This window comes from Taeniopygia guttata, chromosome 2 (assembly GCF_048771995.1).
Source record: "Taeniopygia guttata chromosome 2, bTaeGut7.mat, whole genome shotgun sequence".
In the NCBI taxonomy this organism is placed as follows: domain Eukaryota; kingdom Metazoa; phylum Chordata; class Aves; order Passeriformes; family Estrildidae; genus Taeniopygia; species Taeniopygia guttata.
This window is the reverse complement of record NC_133026.1, coordinates 149,991,546-150,010,139: the sequence shown is the minus strand read 5'-3', so window position 1 is coordinate 150,010,139 and position 18,594 is coordinate 149,991,546. Positions and strand designations below refer to the sequence as shown.

The following is an 18,594-nucleotide window of genomic DNA, read 5'->3' as shown; positions in this document are numbered from 1 at the left end:
CTGCTAGACCCGATTGCTCCAAGCCCCATCCAACCCATCCTGGGACATCTGAGTTTTTTTAAGACCCATCCTCAATTTCAGGCCTCTTCAGAAGTGTGGAGAGGACAGAAGAATTGATAAAACTGTTCAAGAAGCAACTTCCTTGGGCAAAATACACCCAGCCTTGTTTTTCAGATGAATATCGTGCTTGTGTGTCCTGCAGCAGCTCTCAGGATGTTTTAACAGCACCCAAAATGTAAATTATCACAGATTTCTGCTCTAACAGAGCGTGCTGGTGACAGAGAGTGCAGGCAGAGCAGAGGGGCCTGACCCAGAGTCCTGTTGAGATTTGTGATGTGTTTAAAGCAGGAGGGAGAACCAATCTTTCTGCCAAGGTGCAGTCCCAGCCCTTTGGCTGTTCTTCTCAGGAGAACATCCCATTCTCTTCCTGGTCCTGCCCTGGCCTAACCCAGGTTCTGATCCGCAGCTGAGTCATTTATCTGCCCCAATTTGCCACCTCCTTGCCCTTCCCAGAAATCAGAGGGCTGTTTTTGAGGCTGCTCTGTCGGTGACCTGGATGGACAGTGAAGTCTGGGGCTATTACAGGCGCTGTGCCAGGTGCCATCAACTCCACAGGGGGATCCTGCCCTGTTCTTCCCTGTTTTTGCCCCAGTCTCTGCTCTTCCAGCTGCACCTTCTCTAAATTATCTCATCACAACATTATGGAATCCCAGAATAATTTGGGTTGGAACACCCCCACCATGGACAGGGACAACTTCCTGCAGACCAGATTCCTCCGAGCCCCATCCAACCTGGCCTGGAACACTTCCAGGGATGGGGCAGCCACAGCTTCTCTGGAAAAACCTGTGCCAGGGCCTCAGCACCCTCCCATGGAAGAATTCCTTCCCAATATCCCAACTAACCCTGTTCTCTGAGAGTGGGAAGACATTCCCTGTGTCCTGTCCATCCATCCCTTGTCCAAAGTCGCTCTCCAGCTCTCCTGGAGCTCCTTTAGGCATGGAAAGCTCTCCCCAGGGCCTTCCCTTCTTCAGACTGAGCAACCCCAACTCTCTCTGCCTCTCCTTATAGGAGAGGTGCTCCATGCCATCCTACCTGTGCAATTCCAGGTACATCCACAGGGAGGATTTATCTCCAGGTAAATCCAGATGAGAACCACTCAGTGGTCAATTCTGGACTCCTTCAGGGCAGAAACCGGAGAAGAAATCATCCCTTGATCCTCTGAGTGTTAAGGCACTGGGTCTCAACCACCAGAGCTTGGGAAAGCCATCTCTTGGTTCTGGAAAGAAATGCCTTAATTCCATGCTCAAGGAGGTAAACAGCATTGAAATGGGACCAAAATGTTAAACTAGAGCTGAACAGCCCCCATTTATGCTCCCCTGTCTTACTTTTGGGGACAAATTCCCAAAATTCCCACTACTGGAAGTGTTCAAGGCCAGGTTGGATGGGGATCTGAGCAACCTGGTGTAGTGGAAGTGGAACAGGATGATTTTCAAAGTCCCTTCCAATCCAAACCATTCCATGAATTCTGGAATGTGTTTGACCACTCCAGAAGCTGGAAGAGGCTGTTTCACCCAACTTCCCTGAGGACTGCAATGGCTCTGGTGCCACTTAAATTCTGGTGCCACTTAAATTCCCAATCTCCAGAAAAGAGCACTGCAGCCACATTGCTTGTTGGGAATGGCCTCTGGATGTGGACGTGCCCAGGAATTGTTTCAGAAAGTGCACACAGGGCATTAAGGTGTCAGGGACATCCTTGCAGCGCAAGGAGAGGATTCCTTGGCACGGAGAACTCATGGAGTTGGTCACCCATGCCGAAAACAGCCTGACTGGAAGACCTGGAGGTGGATGAGCCTCTTTTCAGGGATATGACTCAGGAGGTTTGGAAAAGCCAGAATAAATCACTCGTCCCAAATCCTCCCTTCACAAATAACCAGATTGGATTCCTATAAACAAGGTGGTTCATTCTTGATTTCCTCCTGGGAAATCCCTTCCCATCTTCCTGCAATTAACAGCTTCCTTACAATTAGCCTTTCATCCTGAGGATTTACATGGTTTTCACAACAGCAGACGTGTCATTATCTCCTGACATCCCTTTGACTTCATCCCAAATGGGATTTTGACCCTTATCCCCATGGCTGTGGATCCTCCAGGTGATTCGTCCCCACCAGGGGAATGATTCCCTGTTATTTCAGCCTGTGGATCTTCACATCCTTGGCAGCTCCAGTAGATTTTAAGGTGGAAGAGAGGAATTTGGGGTCCTTGGTCAATCTCCCTCCTCTTTTAGTCCTCCACCCACTGCTGTCCTGACGTCACAGCTCCTTAAATCCTGTTCTCCCACCCAGGGGTGTCCCAGATTCACTCTCCATGTTTTCCTCGTTGTTTTTTTTACCAAATCTCTTTATGTGGGTGTGGTTTAGAAAACTCACCTGAGATTTTCTCTCAGGCCTCTTCATACAGAGCTTTTCCTTCTGCCTTTGGTCTCCCAATGCAAGGCGGGAACAGCCAAATTTATATCTATAAAATAAATCAGCTGGAGAAGTCACGGAATAACTTTGAATCTATAGCCTTAGAGAGGGGCTGTTAGAGAGAGAGATGTTAAAGAGTCTGCCTTGTACGCAGACACCTCATGGGTGTTGCTCAGTCTCAAACCATTGGCCTCGGAACACTGATCCAGCCCATCCAGATCCCTCAGCAAAGCCTTCCTGCCCTCCAGGAGATCAACATCCCACCCAACTTGGTGTCATCCATGAACTTCCAGATGGTGTCTTGACTTCCTCATCCAGATTATCAATAAATATGTTGGACTGACCCCAGTACCAATACCAGGGGGACACCACTGGTGACCAACCACCAGCTGAATGTGGCACCATTCCCCACCACTCTGTGCCTGGAATCCAGCCAGTTTTTAACCCAGCCAAGAGTGCACATTCCCAAACCCTGGGCTGCCAGTTTTTCCAGAAGAATGTCATGGGAAGCAGCATCACAGACTTCCCAAAACTCCAGAGAGATACATCTGCAGCCTTTCCCTCATCCTCTGAGGAGGTTACCCGGTCATAAAAGGGACTTTAGGTCACATTGCACAGCAATGACCTGGGCTGGACATAAAACACCCACCTGCAGCTCTGCTGTGGGCCGGAATAGATGACTGAGTGATAGACACAGTTGGTGGAGAAATAACTTTATTTTAGGTGTTTTGCAGATAACATAACACACATTCCCTTATCTGGTAGCACTGGAGCTTTGCAATGAGATTAAAGCAGAAGCCATCATATGGCAAAGAGCTGCCATCAGCTCCCAGGGCGCTGGGTGCCCAACACACCCCACTGCTCCTGGTTACAATGCCTGCTATTAGAGGGGTGCTCCAAGACTTTCTGTGGTCATGGGAGGCATCTTTGCTCATCAGAATTTATTGTTGAGGACGGTCCAGAGCACTCCGGCCGCTATCCCTCCGGCCAGCCCGTAGCTGGACCTCACACTGCCCGCGGCGTTGACGTTGCATAAGTCACTGCTGCAGCAGGAGATGTTCCTGTTGCCCACGTTGAAGTCCTGGTAGGATGCGTCACACGCGGCATCACATCCCTTGCTGATGATGCTGAAGAGCCCCACAACCCCTGGGAGGAAAGCAGGACCATTATTACAAGGATTCAGAAGAAGCCAAGCCTTTGTGGAACTGAATAATGGGGACACTCGTTAGGTGGGACAAAAATCGGAATCACAGAATGGTTTGGGTTGGAAGGGGCGTTCAAGATCATCTCGTGGGCAGGGACACCTTCTGCTAGGCCAGGCTGCTCCAAGCTCTGTCCAGCCTGGCCTTGGACAATTCCAGGGATGGGGCAGCCACAGTTTCTTTGGGCCTCACCACCCTCAAAGCAAGGAATTTATTCTTATTTTTCCATCTAAACCTGCCCTCTCTCATGTGAAGCCCAATCCCAAACACCTTTGTTGCACGGAGCCTTTCAACACCTGGGAAATTATGGAAACACAGCTATTCCCATTTCAGATGGCACAGTTATTGTTTGATTTCTTTCTGAGAGGCACAGTTCAACTTTTTGGCCATTTTTGGCAACTGCTGGCTGCCAGCAGATTTTGACCTCCAGGAGATTTGACCCCTTCTCCTCCAGGAGATCTAAAATCCATTCTGGGCACCAAATCTTTGCCACGTGCAATAAACAACAAAGAGTTCTACAACATCTTGGCTCTCCTGCATGTGAATGTCATGGATTTGCACATTCCCAACCGAGATAATTCTGGAGGTATCCCATCTACTGCCTGACAGAGAGGAGCTTAAATGTGGCACTGATGGGTTTTGTGCCCCGGGTCTAAGAGCAACTCAGCTGTTGGCACAGATCTGGACAGGGCAAAGCAGATCTAGAACAGGAGAATAAAATCCTAGTTTTTCCAGTTTTCCCACAGACACAGAGATGAAATTTTGTCATTTTCATTGATTTCACCTTAAATCAGCGACACCTAACTTCACAACCAGGTTGGACCAGGTTCAGCCCCTCCCATTCTAATTAATGTTTGCAAATAGTGCAAAAAATTAACTATTGCCCTTGAAAGCAAATAATTTTTTGGTGCTGTGGAAGAGAAATAAACCTAATTTTGCACAGGTGAAAGAAATTTGCACACTGAGGTTTGCTGGCCCAAACAACCTGGTGTATCCAGACTGGGTGAGCTTGGATGGGACACCTGAGGCTGGGAAAAGTTTTGGCTCCAACATCCCAACTAAGACATTTCCCACCCCTGCTTTTCCTTACGGATCACGTCTGTCTTGCACATTTCGTTAGTGCCACATGTCTTCACTGTCTGGCAGTTGGTGTTGCTGAGCTGGGACTTGCAGCTGTAGCACTGCAAAGATGAACCTGCAAGAGAGAAAGCAGGGAATAATGGAATGGTTTGGGTTGGAAGGGACTTTAAAATCATCAAGTTCCACCACTTTGCCGTGGGAAGGGACAACTTCCAGTTGACCAAGCTGCTCCGAGCCCCATCCAACCTGGACTTGGATACTTCCAAGGACAGGGCAGCCACATCTTCACTGTGCAGCCTGATCTATTTTTTTACCACACTCATTATAAAAAATGTCTTAATTATAGTTAACCAAAATCCACCCTCTTTTAGTTTTAAAAAAATGCCTTTCATCCTATCCCAACAGGACCTCCTAAAAATTTATCCCCAACTCTCCTGGAGCCTCTTTAGGCACTTAAAGGGGCTCTCAGCGTTTTCTCTTTTCCAGGGTGAGCACCCCCAGCTCTCCCAGCTTCAGAGGAGAGAGGCTCCAGCCCTCGGGAGCATGGAGACCCCGATGGAGACGTCCATGGTCTCCTCTGGACTTGCTCCAGCAGCTCCACATCCTTCTGATGCTGGACCCCATAACTGGACCCAGCCCTGCAGGTGGAGAGCAATTCTACACTTCTCATGTATCTTCAATCTATCCAAAGCTCTCCAGAGAATTCAACCAACTACTTGCACTGGGTCCCAGGACCATTCCTGGGGATCTTCAAAGGAAGATATCACCACTGCTTTGGGAAAAAAATTTTGGTTTTTACTTTTTTTTTTTTTTTTTTTTGTGGATAATAATATGCCTGGTTGAGGTGGGAGTCAGGTTTGGCACGTGCTGAAGATATTTTGGATGTAGTCAGGGCAGTGAGAGGATGTTGACCTGATTTTTCAAAGTGTTAAGTTTTCTTTTATAGTTCTTTAAAAACTTTTAAAGTTCTCATAAAACTTTTTTAGCCTTCTGATAATGGAGCAAAAAGAAAGCAGATGGAGAGCTGGGCTTGAAGAGTATCATGGACTGGTTTGGATTAGAAGGATCATTTCATCAGGGACACATCCCTCCAGACCAGGTTTCTCCAAGCCCCATCTGACCTGCCCTTGAGTGAGGGATGAAGCAGGAATTTGCAAAGCCTCTTCCAGCCCCTTATCTCAGTCCTTAACTTTTGACTCGCCCTTTTCTAGAAATCAAAGTGAAAATAGGCTTTCACCCCTCTCTGACCACCCCTCATGGAAATGCCACTCCACAGGGGATGGAAATCAGTGCTGACCGCACCTGCTGGGCTGCTCTGTGTGTCCAGCAAATGCAGGAAAAACCTGGCAGCTCCCAAGCATCCAGCCCTGCTGAAAAATTATCCCCAGAGGACTGAGATCATGGTGTAATTACCTGTTCCTGTCACCTACTTGTGCCCCAGGGTGTCACTGGAGCCTTACAAGTGTCAGTTAATAAATACATACATATATATATATATATATATATATATATATATATAAATATGTATTTCCTTGAGCCCCATGACCACCAAACTTGCATCATGAATCACTCAACTCAATACCCTAATGCCTGAAATATTCTTTTACAACTCTGAAAAGGCCTGTTTGGAAATTAGTGATTGAAGGGATTAATTTGAGGCACTTGGTCTCCCTCTGTCCAAACCTCTCTGGTGAAAATGACTGATGCAGTCACAGAAGTGAGGACCCAACCCCCAATTTGTCTGAGTGCTGCACTGATCTGACTTTTAAAGCAATAAAAGTCAAATTTTGAGTCTTCTGATGGAAGCTGGCAGAGAGAAAGGTCTGAGGGCTGTGCAAGACCCTTCACAGCTTATTCCTTAAGCATCCTCTGCTGATTGAGAAACTGCTCAAATTTGATTCTTCCCTTCTCTGGTAATAGGGAAAAGCTGCTTTAGACCCTTTTTTTTTTTTTTTTTTGTTTGTTCTCTGTGGAGCTATAAAGACCTGATATTGTCGAAACCCCACCCATTCAGTCTATAAAATAACAGATCATGGCATAGTAATTTTTACTATCCTACTAAAATTCTGGGAATCTGGGCAGCATCAGAGTCTGCTTTTGAAAGGAAGAGTCAGGAAAAAGGTTGATAGAAAACTCTGCATAAATGTTGCAATTTTGATAGCCTGGGAAGAAAGAAAATAATCCTCCCATCTGACTTAGCCCTTCCCTCCTTAAGTATATGGTCTGGCTTTAAAAAAAAAAAAAAAAAAAGAATTTTGATTAATTCAAGACTCAGGATTTATCTTTCCTGGAAGCTTCCCTCCCCAGCCCTCGAATCCCACCATCCCCAGGTGGGATGTGCATTTTTCCCACTCGACACCTATCCAAAGGGAAATACCTTGGGATGACAAGGTGCCAACATCTCTTCCCTCATTGCCAAACCCCACCACGAATTCTCCTTCCAGACTGAAAATCTGCAGGGAGGGATGTGGGGTGGATCCTTTTTGGGGGTCTTACCTGAGTCCACGCACAGGAGCGCTCCCAGCAGGAGCACAAGGAAAGCCTTCATCTTGGAATAACCTGTTTTGGGGCTGCCTCTCTGGGTTCTTTCCTCCTGGGGCAGGTTATATATCCTGGGAGGCCGGGCGTGCCCACAAGGTCATCCCTGAGAAGGCACCTGAGGGAGCTGCTGGCAGCACCAAGGGAGGGGTTGCCTTGTGTGTTGAGATATTTGTGTTTGGTGCCTCTCCTCTTTCCCTGCCAACCTCTGGGCTCCCCTCAACCCCCCTGCCTTCCCTCCTACCCTTGGGCAAAGTGCTCACAGGAGTGGAAAAAGCCCCAAATTCTTCCGAACAAGGCTGGCCTTATGCATTTCTTCTTCAGAGCCACTGAGGCTGCAGTGGCACCCCGTGAACGAGGCTCTCCACCCCCGGTGCCACCCTGAGTGGAGCCATTGTGTTGGAACTGAGGACAAAATGTTCTTTGAATCAACAGCTCCGGGTATTTATCTGCCTGTGTGAGTGATACTCGTGATAACAAGGTATGTGGTAGGGAGGTATGTGGGCAATTTAAAAGTGCATTGGCATTTCCAGGTATTGAGGAGTTCATTCGCCATCATTTGCATTTATTTTCTGTTAAAAAGCAGTGGCCGACTCTTTATTTTTGATGTTTGAAGCCCAAGGGACTTTGTGCTGGAATTATTTGGTGTTTTGAGATGTTTCATCTGTGGCTTGGCTCTTGTCTGGCATCGGCTGGGTACAAGTTTGGACACTTGGCTTAGAGCAGATGCAATGTCAACAACCCAGGCCTGTCCATAAAATGTCACTTCTCCATCACAGACAGGGTGAGTTCACCCACATTCCAGCCTCGAGTGCGAATGTTTGCTCTCATGGGTTGAGCAGAGTCCTCTCCCATTTCTCACACCCTGTGACCACTTCTCAGGATATGCCAGGGCAAAAGAAAACAGCGGGGGGAGGGTTTGCTAAATTCAATTTTTTAATAGTTTTTTCCCCCCTGGGATCTTGGGATTAGTGCTGTGCATTTCTCTCTTTCAGGGATTTATTCCCATGAAGTTTATCTCTCAGGAACCTTTCCAAAAGGTGTGCAAGTGGATAATTTATCAGTGGCTGTGGGATGAAGGGTAGAGACTAAAACTCCTGCCCTGACTTATGCCAGAGGAGAATCTGTTGCAGGAGATGATTTGACAAATCTCAATTCCTCCATGGGGATCTTAACCACTTCCACTTGCACTCTTCTGTGTAAAAAAGGCCTAAAAGACCACCCCAACACCTTTTTTCTGTATCTGTTGGCTTCTGCCCCATCATATTTTTACAGACCATAAAATTTATAGCCAAGCTTTATGTATTAAAAAACCTAATCTTTTTCCAGGCTCTGGACTTCCTCATTCAGAGGTATTGAAGGTTATTTTTCTTTTTTAATCCCTTAGGACTGTCCCTGTAGGGTTTGGCTTTTTGTGGTAAGGAAGAACAGGACAAAGAGGAAAAAAAAACACTCCCTATCAAACCCACCAAGGTCTGAAATTAAATATTTCTTCAAAAATGCATTGATAAAGAAAAAAACTCTTTAATATTTCCCAGTAGCATTGTTTTTTATTCTTTTTTCTAACATCAGTCAGAAAAGCTCAAAACTTTTGGTGCTGTGAGAGAATCTGACCGATGAGAGCTTCTCCATCCCCCAGTCCTGCTTGCCTGAGGCTGTGTGAGATCCCAGGAATTCCTTTATTCTTACGTAAATTGTTTATTCTCGCTGTTTTTTGGAAAATTGAAGTGCAATTCCTGCCTGATTCCTGAAGATGGCAAACGTGCCCCGTTATAATTCCACATGCATTAACACACAGTTACCCATAGGACTGGGTGTACAAAGTGTTGTTTTCTTTTCCTGAGGTTATAAAATTCCCAATTCACCTGCCGGCATGGAAAATATCATCAGTTTCCTCTGGAAATCTCATGAAGTCTGCAAATCCCTTGGAATGTGTGTTTTTAAAATACTTTTTTTTGCTCTCACTGCAGATTCCTGATAGAGGCAGGTCTGGAGCTCTCTGTTTGGGAAGGGGGAAACTGGAATTGATTATTTGCTCTAAGCTGATTCTGGATCATTTGCTCCTGCTGGGTGTCAGGCTGGGAAAATGGTGATGGATTTTGGTACAGACCATACAGACATCGAGGAGCAGCCATGAGCTGGAAATTTGAGGAAAAAAAATGTGAGAGGATTCCTGGAAAATCTGGACAGAGAGACATCAAAAGGAAGTTTCTCCAATTTCCTGGTAATCTGTAGGGAAGCTTGTAGGATGACAGAGATCTTAAAATAACAGGATCATGGAATTATTTGGGGAAGGGTCTTCAAGATGACCTCGTTCCACATCCCTGCCATGGGGTCTAAGCCAGGTCTAAACCCTGCCCAGCCTGGCCTTGGACACTTCCAGGGATGGGGCAGCCACAGCATCTCTGAGCACTGAGTTTTCTCAGCATGGTCGTGCCTGTAACTCCTTTCCAGGATGTTCTGAAGTCCCTATGTGTGGTTAAAATGGGAATTTTATTGCCTTTTCCACTCGTGGATGGTGTTAACAGAGAGCTGATGCTGCCTGAAGTGCTGTCTGCAAATCTACCCAGGCTGTGAGGCTGTGGGATGTTAGAGAAGGGGTTTTAATGACCAGTTTTAGGCATCCAAGTGGGAATTTCTAGTGGCTGTTGCTGTGAACACAGCCTCAGGAATATTCAGCTGTCCCAAATCAGAATGGCTGGGGAATAAATGAGATGAAGTCACCAGCTGGGAGTGAGGCAAATCCCATTATGGACTTTTCTGCAAGGTGGGAAGTGTGGATCCCAAATGAGGCGTGGAACTGGATAGGCAGGATAAGGGATGGATTGATAAGGGGAGAGAAAGATTTCAAAAGGAGGAGATGTAGAGATGTTCCCAGAGATGGATGGATGGATGGATGGATGGATGGATGGATGGATGGATGGATGGATGGATGAAAGAGTAGCTTAGATTGGATATTGGGAAAGAATTCTTCCTTTGAGGGTGGTGAGGCCCTGGCACAGGATGCCCAGAGAAGCTGTGGCTCCATTTCTGGAACTGCCCAAGGCACAACAGGACAACAGAAGCAACCTGGTCTAGTGGAAGGTGTCCCTGTCCATGGCAGGAGGTTGGACAAGATGACCCTGAAGGTCTTTTCCCATCCAAACCATTCCATGATTCTATGGAAAACACACAGGATGTGTCTCCTGTCTCAGCCTTCCCCAGCTCCCAGCTGTTTTCCACTTTCTTCTGTCCTGGGGTGGACATGAATGATGCTGATCCAGCAGCAGGAAAAATTATTCCAGCTGCTCCAGATGTGCCCCTGGCTGCCAGCAGAAAGAGATTCCAGCTTCCACATCTGAAGATATTTACCACCGTTCCATGTCATGGTCAACCTCCCACTCCAAAGATTTATATCCAGGTTTGCTGTTCAGCTCCAGAGCACGTGGATGCAAGGCTGGGATTCCTGATGGAATTTCAGAGCCCAGCAATGGAGACTGGAGCTGCCATTAAGAGCAGGACATTGAGAGATGCAGGAAGGTGTTTGGGTTTCTGTCACTGAGCTTCTAACCGACCTTTGGCTCAAGCCTTCCTTTCTTTGTGCTTCTTTTTCCTCCACCACCATACAGGGCTTGGAATTCCTGCATCCCAAGCAAAGATTTTGGGATCTATGTGTGCACATAGGTACAAGCAGGGTGCAATACAAAAGTCTAACGAGCAAGGAGTCTGTTTGACCTTGAGTATTTCTTCAAGGGTCTGGGCACATGAGTGAAACATTCAGCAATTCCAATTAGGAATTTCCAAATTCCCGAGCCAGCCTGACCAGCCCTGGAGAAAAAGTTCACCTTCACGTCCCACACATTTCTGCTGACAACCATGAAATCAATGCACGGCTGAAAATAAATCCCACCACGGTGCTGATCTTGTCTGTGGAGCCAGGAGTCGATGGAGAAAATTCCAGTGCAGGGATTGGAGATTCCCATACGGTGGTGCTGTTGCCACATGGCTGGAGCCCAAACCTCTCCCAGGGTGTGGGAGCAACCCCAGATTGTTTGTTTAAAAATCTCAGCAACTTCAGAGCATCAAAAATGCATTTGACTCTCTCTCTCTCTCTCTTTTTTTTTTTTTTTTCCGTTATTTTGTTATTTTGCTAATTGCTGAGCTCTTCTGCTCACAAAAAGCTCAGACTGTGGGATCCCTGCCAGCTCCTGCTGGCAATCCCAGAGTTGTTTGCAGGGAGAAGGGAAAGAATTTTCCCGCACACCCAGCTTTGGAGTTGGGTAGAGCAGCCTGGCCTTGGACCACGAAGAGGTTTTTTGCTTGTTCTGCCCTAATTACAAACTTTCTGACTTTTCCCTTACCAGGAGTTGCATCTTCCTGTGTACAAATGTGGCAAAATATTGGAAATACAGGCAGGAAATGTGAATTTCCTGGGATCACACAACAAGTCTCAAACCAGAAACCTCAACCACCCTTGCTGCTCCCCAGTCTATGAACTTTTCCATCCACCAGGAAAAGTAATTATCCTGGCCTCACAAGAAACCACAGAATATGGATGGGGAGGAACCTGGGATTTCCAGACCAGCTGCTGCAGGAGGAAACACGGAATCACAGAAAAATTTTTAGTGGAAGGAACCTTCCAGATGATCCACTTCCAACACTTGCCATGGGCTGGGACACCTTCTACAGGTTTCTCCAAGTCCTGTCCAGCCCTGGGTAGAAAAGGGTGATTTTGGGGCCAGACATGACCAGCAGGGACCATTGCTCCTCAGGTGGCCACAGCTGCACTCAATCCATGTTCTCTTGGTGTCTTCTTTCCCAGAGAATCATGGAGTCCTTCAGGTTGGAGAAGACCTCTGAGATCTTTGAGTCACCATTCCCAAAACAAACCCATGTCCCCAGGTGTCACAACCACACATCCTTTAAATCCCTCCCTCCCGGGCAGCCTGTTCCAACCCTCCTGGTGAAGAAATTTTCCCTAATACCCAATCTAGACATTCCCTGATAACTTGAGGCTGTGTCCTATTCCTTAGGAGAACCATCCCCACCTCAGTGGGGCTTTGGTCCTTTCAATTTTTTCCCTGCTTAACCTCATGGCATCCGTGAAGTCCTCCTGAATTGTCTCCCCCTCATGCAATGGTCATAAAATCTCCTTTTTTGTCCATCCTGTCCTTAGTTTGTGGTCGGTCCCCAGAAGTGATGGTGCTTTCCCAATATTAACAAGGTTCTGGGAAAAATTTCCCGCACAGAAGGAGCTCATCTCCTGGATTTATGCATTGGGAAAATGTTTTCTTGAGGGATCATTCTTGTCAAGGCTTTTTTTGTGGCTTGATTCTGAAGTTTTTGATGAAGCATTGGAAAATAGGATTCTGTGGACAAATAAGTCTTCTGCAGAAGTAACAAAGTGCTTTGAAGTCCAGGATGGATTTTGGATCAAACCCAGGTATGGCAAGCAAGATCCATCTAAACCAGGGAGTCTCCACTCGGGACATGCAATTTAGATGCAGGAGATCAATCCTTTAAAGTCAGGTTTCCTTTCCCTGGAGCAGATGCTCCTCTATTTACAGAGGCAGGAATTCTGATAGCACTTGTCTTTGTCCCTCTGCTTAGAACTGTTCCACTTGCTGTTAACTAATTACAAACTAATTGGCCCGGAGAGATGCGGTGGAGTGAAGAAATTTGATTTTGATGAATTGGCAATTTCGTACAAAAACTATTTCATTAAAAAAGTTGATTTTTTTCCCCCCGCAACTGCTTTATCAAACGCTCTGATGCTTAGGACAGCAGAAGATGAGTTGCACAAACCAGGAGAGATAATAGGAATTCTGATTAATATCTGTCATTTCCTCCTGGTTTAGCTGTTTAGCTGGAAAATTGATTGGAAAAAATCAACCCTCAATTGCTTGAAGTCGTTAGGAGTTTGCTAATTTGAAAGTGCAAGGGGGAATGGCTTCAAGGCTGCCCCGATAAAGGGCAGACTTAAATAGAATATTGGGAAGGAATTCTTCCCTCTGAGGGTGGGGAGGCCCTGGCACAGCTTGCCCAGAGAAGATGTGGTTTCCCCATCCCTGGAAATGTCCAGGACCAGGTTGGATGGGGCTTGGATCAACCTGAGATAGTGGAAGATGCCCGTGGCAGGAGGGTTGGGATGAGATGAACTTGAAGATCCTTTCCAATCCAAACCATTCCAAGATTCCATAATATGCCCAGGGGAAGCCTGGCCAGAAGAGCTTGGGGCATTGCCCAGCGTGTCCTAAGGCCAAACCTGAATTTGATTAAATAAATTGGATTTCCAGTTCCACTTTTTTGGCTAAATCTTTAATGATTTACAGGAGCTTGGCTACTAAATAGGCACCACCTTGAAGATGGTTGTGTTTTGTCAGATTCTTAACAATAAATGGAAACATAAAAGGAAAACCCAAATCCTATTGTGTGATTCGAAGATGCTCCCAGCAATTCCACTTTTGATTTCGATACTGGAATGAAATCACCTCGTTCAGCTGCCCAGGCAGGAGTCAAGGATCCCTTCCCCTGCCTGACCTTTACAAATTGCACTTCCTGCTCAGACATGACCTTTTCCAAGGTGGCACAGATCCCGAGCCCAAAGGTTTTGGAATTGATAGCACAGCCAGCACTGAGCATGGAGCTAACAGCTGCCTTGTCAGTCTCTCCAGAAAAAAGTGGGATGCCTGAGGTTGGCCTGGAATGTGCCTAGGATTAAACAGACCTGATATGAGGGAAATGGAGGAGATGGATTTACAGTCTCTGCAGCCTGGGCAGCCAAAGGGGTGAAATTTTCATTGAATCATGGAATGATTTGGGTTGGAACAGACCTTAGTGATCATCTCATTCCAACCTCTGCCACGGACAGGGACACCTTCCGCTATCCCAGGTTGTCCGATGCCCCATGCAGCCTGGTCCTGGACACTTCCAGGGATCCAGGGGCAGCCCCAGCTTCTCTGGGAATTCCATTCCAGGGCTTCAACAACCTCACAGCCAAGACTTTTTTTCCCAATATTCCATCTAATCTGATGCTATTCCAGTTTAAAGCCATTCCCTGTGTCCTGTCCCTCCATCCCTTGTCCCAGGTCCCTCTCCATCTCTCCTGGAGCCCCTTCAGGCACTGGAGGGGGCTCTGAGATCTCTCTGGAGCCTTCCCTTCTCCAGGCTGGACATTCCCAGCTCTCCCATCCTGGCTCCAGAGCAGAGGGGTTCCATCCCTTGGAGCATCTCCATGACCTCCTCTGGACTTGCTCCAGCATCTCCACATCCTTCTCTTGCTGGACCCCAGAGGTGGATGCAGAATTCCAGGTGGGACCTCACCAGAGCAGAGTAGAGGGGGAGAATCATCTCCCTCCACCCGAAATTTTCTGAATCAATTAAGCTGAATTTCCAATTTGCTTGTCCTTTCAATCCTCTTAGCTCCCAGTTCTCTGTTTTTTTCCCCTGCTTTTGGGCTCCTTCCCAGGATTCCTTCCTCTTTTTCTGAGCAAAAAGGCATCATCAGAGGATGGATTTTTCTGCTGTTCACCTGTCTGCTGCTTCTCAGAGTGTTTGAGGAGCTTTTGTGTGACCCTTTGAGGTTTCTCCTCTTTTTGACCAATTTTCACAAAACATGAGATTATTTCTAGAGCTTTGAGAGCTTTCTCCTCATTTAATTTACTTGAATTTGGGCAGGGTGATGCCCAGTCAGATCCATGGGCAGACAAGGGGACGGACAGAGGGATGGACAGGGCTGGAGCTGCATTAACCATATTTCCATGGACCAGGTTAAGACTTATGGAACTGTAGGAACAGCATGCAGAGGTGAAGAAAACAAAGAAAACAAATAGGAAAGAAATCATAATAAATGTCAAGGATCCCAGCAAAATATCAAGGATGATATAATTGCTAGCCAGGGAATAATAGGGATGGTAATGGGAGATGTTCCTCCCTTATGATCAACAAATCTGGTGTGGATAAAAGCAGTCAGGAGGTTGGGAACATCCTGTTCCTCCCATTCTGATGGCTCACATTGGATGGACCTTGGCTAATTTGTCTTCCCTGCACAAAGCAAGGTCGTTTGCTCTCAGGGGCATCGCCGCCTGCCTTGAATTAATTTTCTATTAATTACTGGAATGATTTGAGCGTGGATAAGCAGCAGTTATTTTTAGCAGTCAGACTGATTAGACTTAGGAGGGAACTACCTGGGGAGGCTGTGGGGCTCCTGCTGCTTGGGAAGGGTAGAACATCCATTCCCAGTTGGATCAAAGTGTCCATCTGGGTCATGAGCCCCTTCTGACACTGCTCCTTAGAGGTCTCCCAGGGAAAGTAAAAGATTTCATCCAACTTCCACCCTTGGAAGTGCTCAAGGACAGGCTGGGTGGGGCTTGGAGCAACCTGGTCCAGTGGAGAGTTCCTTGCCCACGGCAGGGGTTGGAATGAGATGGTTTTTAAGGTTTCTTCCAACACAAATAATTTTATTATTCCATGATCTCACCCGCACCTGGCATCCCTGATGAAACACACCCTTGAACAATGGACAGGGACACCCTCCACACTTCCTGACCTTTTATGGCAGTTATTTATTTCCACTAATCCAGGTATTTCTTGTTTTCCTTGGCCGTCCTTTGCTCTGTGTAAAGAGAGCTGAGGCACCAGTTCAGCTTGCAACCTGCTTGCTTTTACATATTACCGTGTGAATTCTATTTTATTTCCTCCTCTACTTCTTTTTCTACCCTTTTTTTTTAAATCACACTCTGTTTTCAGGTCCCCAAACTCTCTGGTAATTACCCTGCCTTTGATAAACTTTTCTATTAAGTACAACTTGTAAATACCTTGCCTGCTCTAACTGCATTCAATTCATCATAAAGCCTCAGGAAGCCTTTGCATTCTTTCTTTTGTGTGGGAAAAAATGGAAACAAGAGGTAAATTCACTTATTTTCAGCAAGAAATTAAGAAAGGGACTTGGACTCATAGATTTTTTTTTTTTTTAATATGATTCTTTAAACCTCCTTTTCCAGGATTAAAAGTCTTATCTTCTGGTTTATATATTCATTTATTTGCTATATTTTATCCCTAGGTTTTTTTTTTTTTTTTTTTTTACTTTGTTTTTGGGTTTTTGGGTTTTGTTTTTGTTTTTGTTTGTTTTTTTGTGTTTTGTTTTGTTTTGTTTTGTTTTGTTTTGTTTTGTTTTCAGGGAATCAGAGACTGCTTTGGGTGGAAGAGATCTTCAAGATCAACTTGTTCCAACCCCCTGCCATGAGCAGGGACACCTTCCACTAGACCAGGTTGCTCCAAGCTCCATTCAACCTGTCCTGGAACACTTCCATGGATGGCAAAGGAATTTTCTTTTATCCCTCTTTCTTTAGGAGTACATGGCCTTGTCCAAACTTTGTCCAGGTTAGCTCCAGGTCAGTCTCCATCTCCAGGAGATGTCCAAAAATCCCACCCTGTGCCTGACAACTTTGTGCAAACACTTCTTGAGCTCTGTCAGGTTTGGGGTTGTGACCATTCCCTGGGAAGGCCTTTCCACCCTCTGGGGGAAGAACCTATTCCTAAAATCCTGCCTAAATCTCCCTGTGGTGTCTTATCTTCTTTTTGCTGGGGTCGGGATTAAATGCGTGAGATGTTATTTCTTGTTTGGAATCAGATGTTTATTAGTTCTTATTTATGTCACAGTCTCACAAACCTTCTTCTCTCTAACAAATGAAAAAATGGAGCTCCATCTCTCCTTCTACAAGTCCTTTTAAGGATAAACTGTCCAATTAAGGAATGACACCTAAATTATTTTTACTTTTAACCCAATAACCAACCACCCCTGGCCTGAAATGTGGACTTTTCTATCAAATTACACAAAACCACCCAAATCCATGGAGAAGAAAGTGAAGAAGAAGGACCAGTCTCCTCCCTAAAACCTCCATCTTGCTTTGTGTATATTACTGTATTCTAAAACATTAAACTCTAAGTTTTCCACCCTGTGATAGCACACATTTCTACTCAAACTCCACACCCATAATCCCAGCGCTATTGTTCAAATTTGGAAGCCTTCTCCATGGCCTCAGGTCAAATGCAGAGTTCTCTTGGGGGTCAGTGCCTTTCAGCACAGAAAATCTAAAATTCTCAGCATCCAGGGTTCCAACACCTCCCCTGACACAGCTTGAGGCCATTCCCTCTGGCTCTGTCACTGTCACCAGACAGAAGAGATCAGAGCCTGCCCTTCCTTTCATGCAGTCTTGGGGTTCTGTGGTAAAAATGACCCCAAGATCATAAAAAGTCTTTTTGTCCCAGCCCCACAGCTCCAGATCCTGAGGAGGCCCCTCCTCAGAGTCTTCCTCAGGCTGAAAAAACCAAGGAACCCCAACCTCTCCTCATCAGCCCTCCCCTCCAGACCCATCACCATCTTTGTGTTCCTCCTTTGGAATGATTTGTAGTATCTTTATATCCTTTTTATATTATATCCTTTTTATATTACCGTGGTGCCCAAAACTGGTCATCAATGAGGAATTTTGTCCTTTTGTGTCCATTCTGAAGCCTCCCCAATTCCAGACCAACCAGTGACTTGTGATTCCTGAAGGTCCTGGAGATCCCACCTGCTGAGGAACAGCTGCTCCGTGCAGCACCTCAGAGGTGGGAATTCCTGATGGAGACACTCAGAACTATGGAAAATTTCCCTTTCTCTCCCCTGGATGTTTATGTTTAAGTGAAAGATGACTGTTCTTTATTTCAATGATCTGAAGTTGTTGGAAAACCTTGATAAATTTAAGAAAACCCTAAGTTTGGGGGATCTTTTTTCTTTTCCACATCACGATGGAGCAGAAAGAAGTGGAACAGCTCCTCCATTGTTTTTCCTTCTGTTTTAGACCTTTTGTCCTGCCTAAGAAACAGCTCATTAATATGACCTCATGGAAGGATCAGACCAAGGGAATGTTTTAAGGTTCAGCCTTTATGAAATTCTGTCTCTATTTTTCCCCATCCACCAAATTTTCTTTTTTTTAATTTTTTTTTTTTTTTTGCCTTCTCAGCCAGGGCTCATTTGGGTTGCATCATGGATTTAATTATTACTTCTGGCAAAGCGTGTGGCATTTTTCACTTGTCACCATCATTTTTCACAAGCCAAGTTTAGTAAGCTGTGTGTGCTGTTCAGGTGGACATTTCCCATGTCTGGAACACAGCAAGTTTGCCAAATATTTAGAAGAAAGTTAAGAAATGGGATAAAGTTTGAATTGCTTTTTTTGGGTAGTTAATGTTTGTGGATGTCTCTCCAGGCAGGATTTTTTTATTGTCTTCTCTTCACCTGGAGAAGGGCAGGGAGGATTGGTTTCACTGAAAATTTTGCTTGCATTTTTTGT

At 45.9% G+C, this 18,594-nt stretch overlaps 1 protein-coding gene and 1 long non-coding RNA gene across 2 annotated transcripts; one reads left to right on the top strand and one right to left on the bottom strand.

Moving 5' to 3' along the window:
* Positions 1-3,162: 3,162 nt before the first annotated feature.
* Positions 3,163-7,373, bottom strand: LOC100229977 (prostate stem cell antigen). Its single transcript, XM_002186968.7, has 3 exons — positions 7,244-7,373; positions 4,758-4,862; positions 3,163-3,611 (listed from the first exon to the last, which is right to left on the bottom strand). Exons 1-3 carry the CDS (start codon positions 7,293-7,295, stop codon positions 3,400-3,402), a joined length of 369 nt encoding a protein of 122 aa, XP_002187004.4. The 5' UTR covers positions 7,296-7,373; the 3' UTR covers positions 3,163-3,399.
* Positions 7,374-7,534: 161 nt separating this feature from the next.
* Positions 7,535-17,215, top strand: LOC140682488 (uncharacterized). The gene is made up of 2 exons (XR_012054302.1): positions 7,535-7,766; positions 16,443-17,215. It is a non-coding gene; the product is annotated as an uncharacterized lncRNA (long non-coding RNA).
* The last annotated feature ends 1,379 nt before the right edge of the window (positions 17,216-18,594 follow it).

Coding starts and splice junctions, on each gene's coding strand:
- LOC100229977 (XM_002186968.7), bottom strand. CDS start 7,295: ATGAAGGCTTTCCTTGTGCTCCTGCTGGGAGCGCTCCTGTGCGTGGAC. Junction 4,863..7,243: donor GCTCCTGTGCGTGGACTCAG/GTAAGACCCCCA, acceptor TCTCTCTTGCAG/GTTCATCTTTGCAGTGCTAC. Junction 3,612..4,757: donor GTGCAAGACAGACGTGATCC/GTAAGGAAAAGC, acceptor CTTTCCTCCCAG/GGGTTGTGGGGCTCTTCAGC.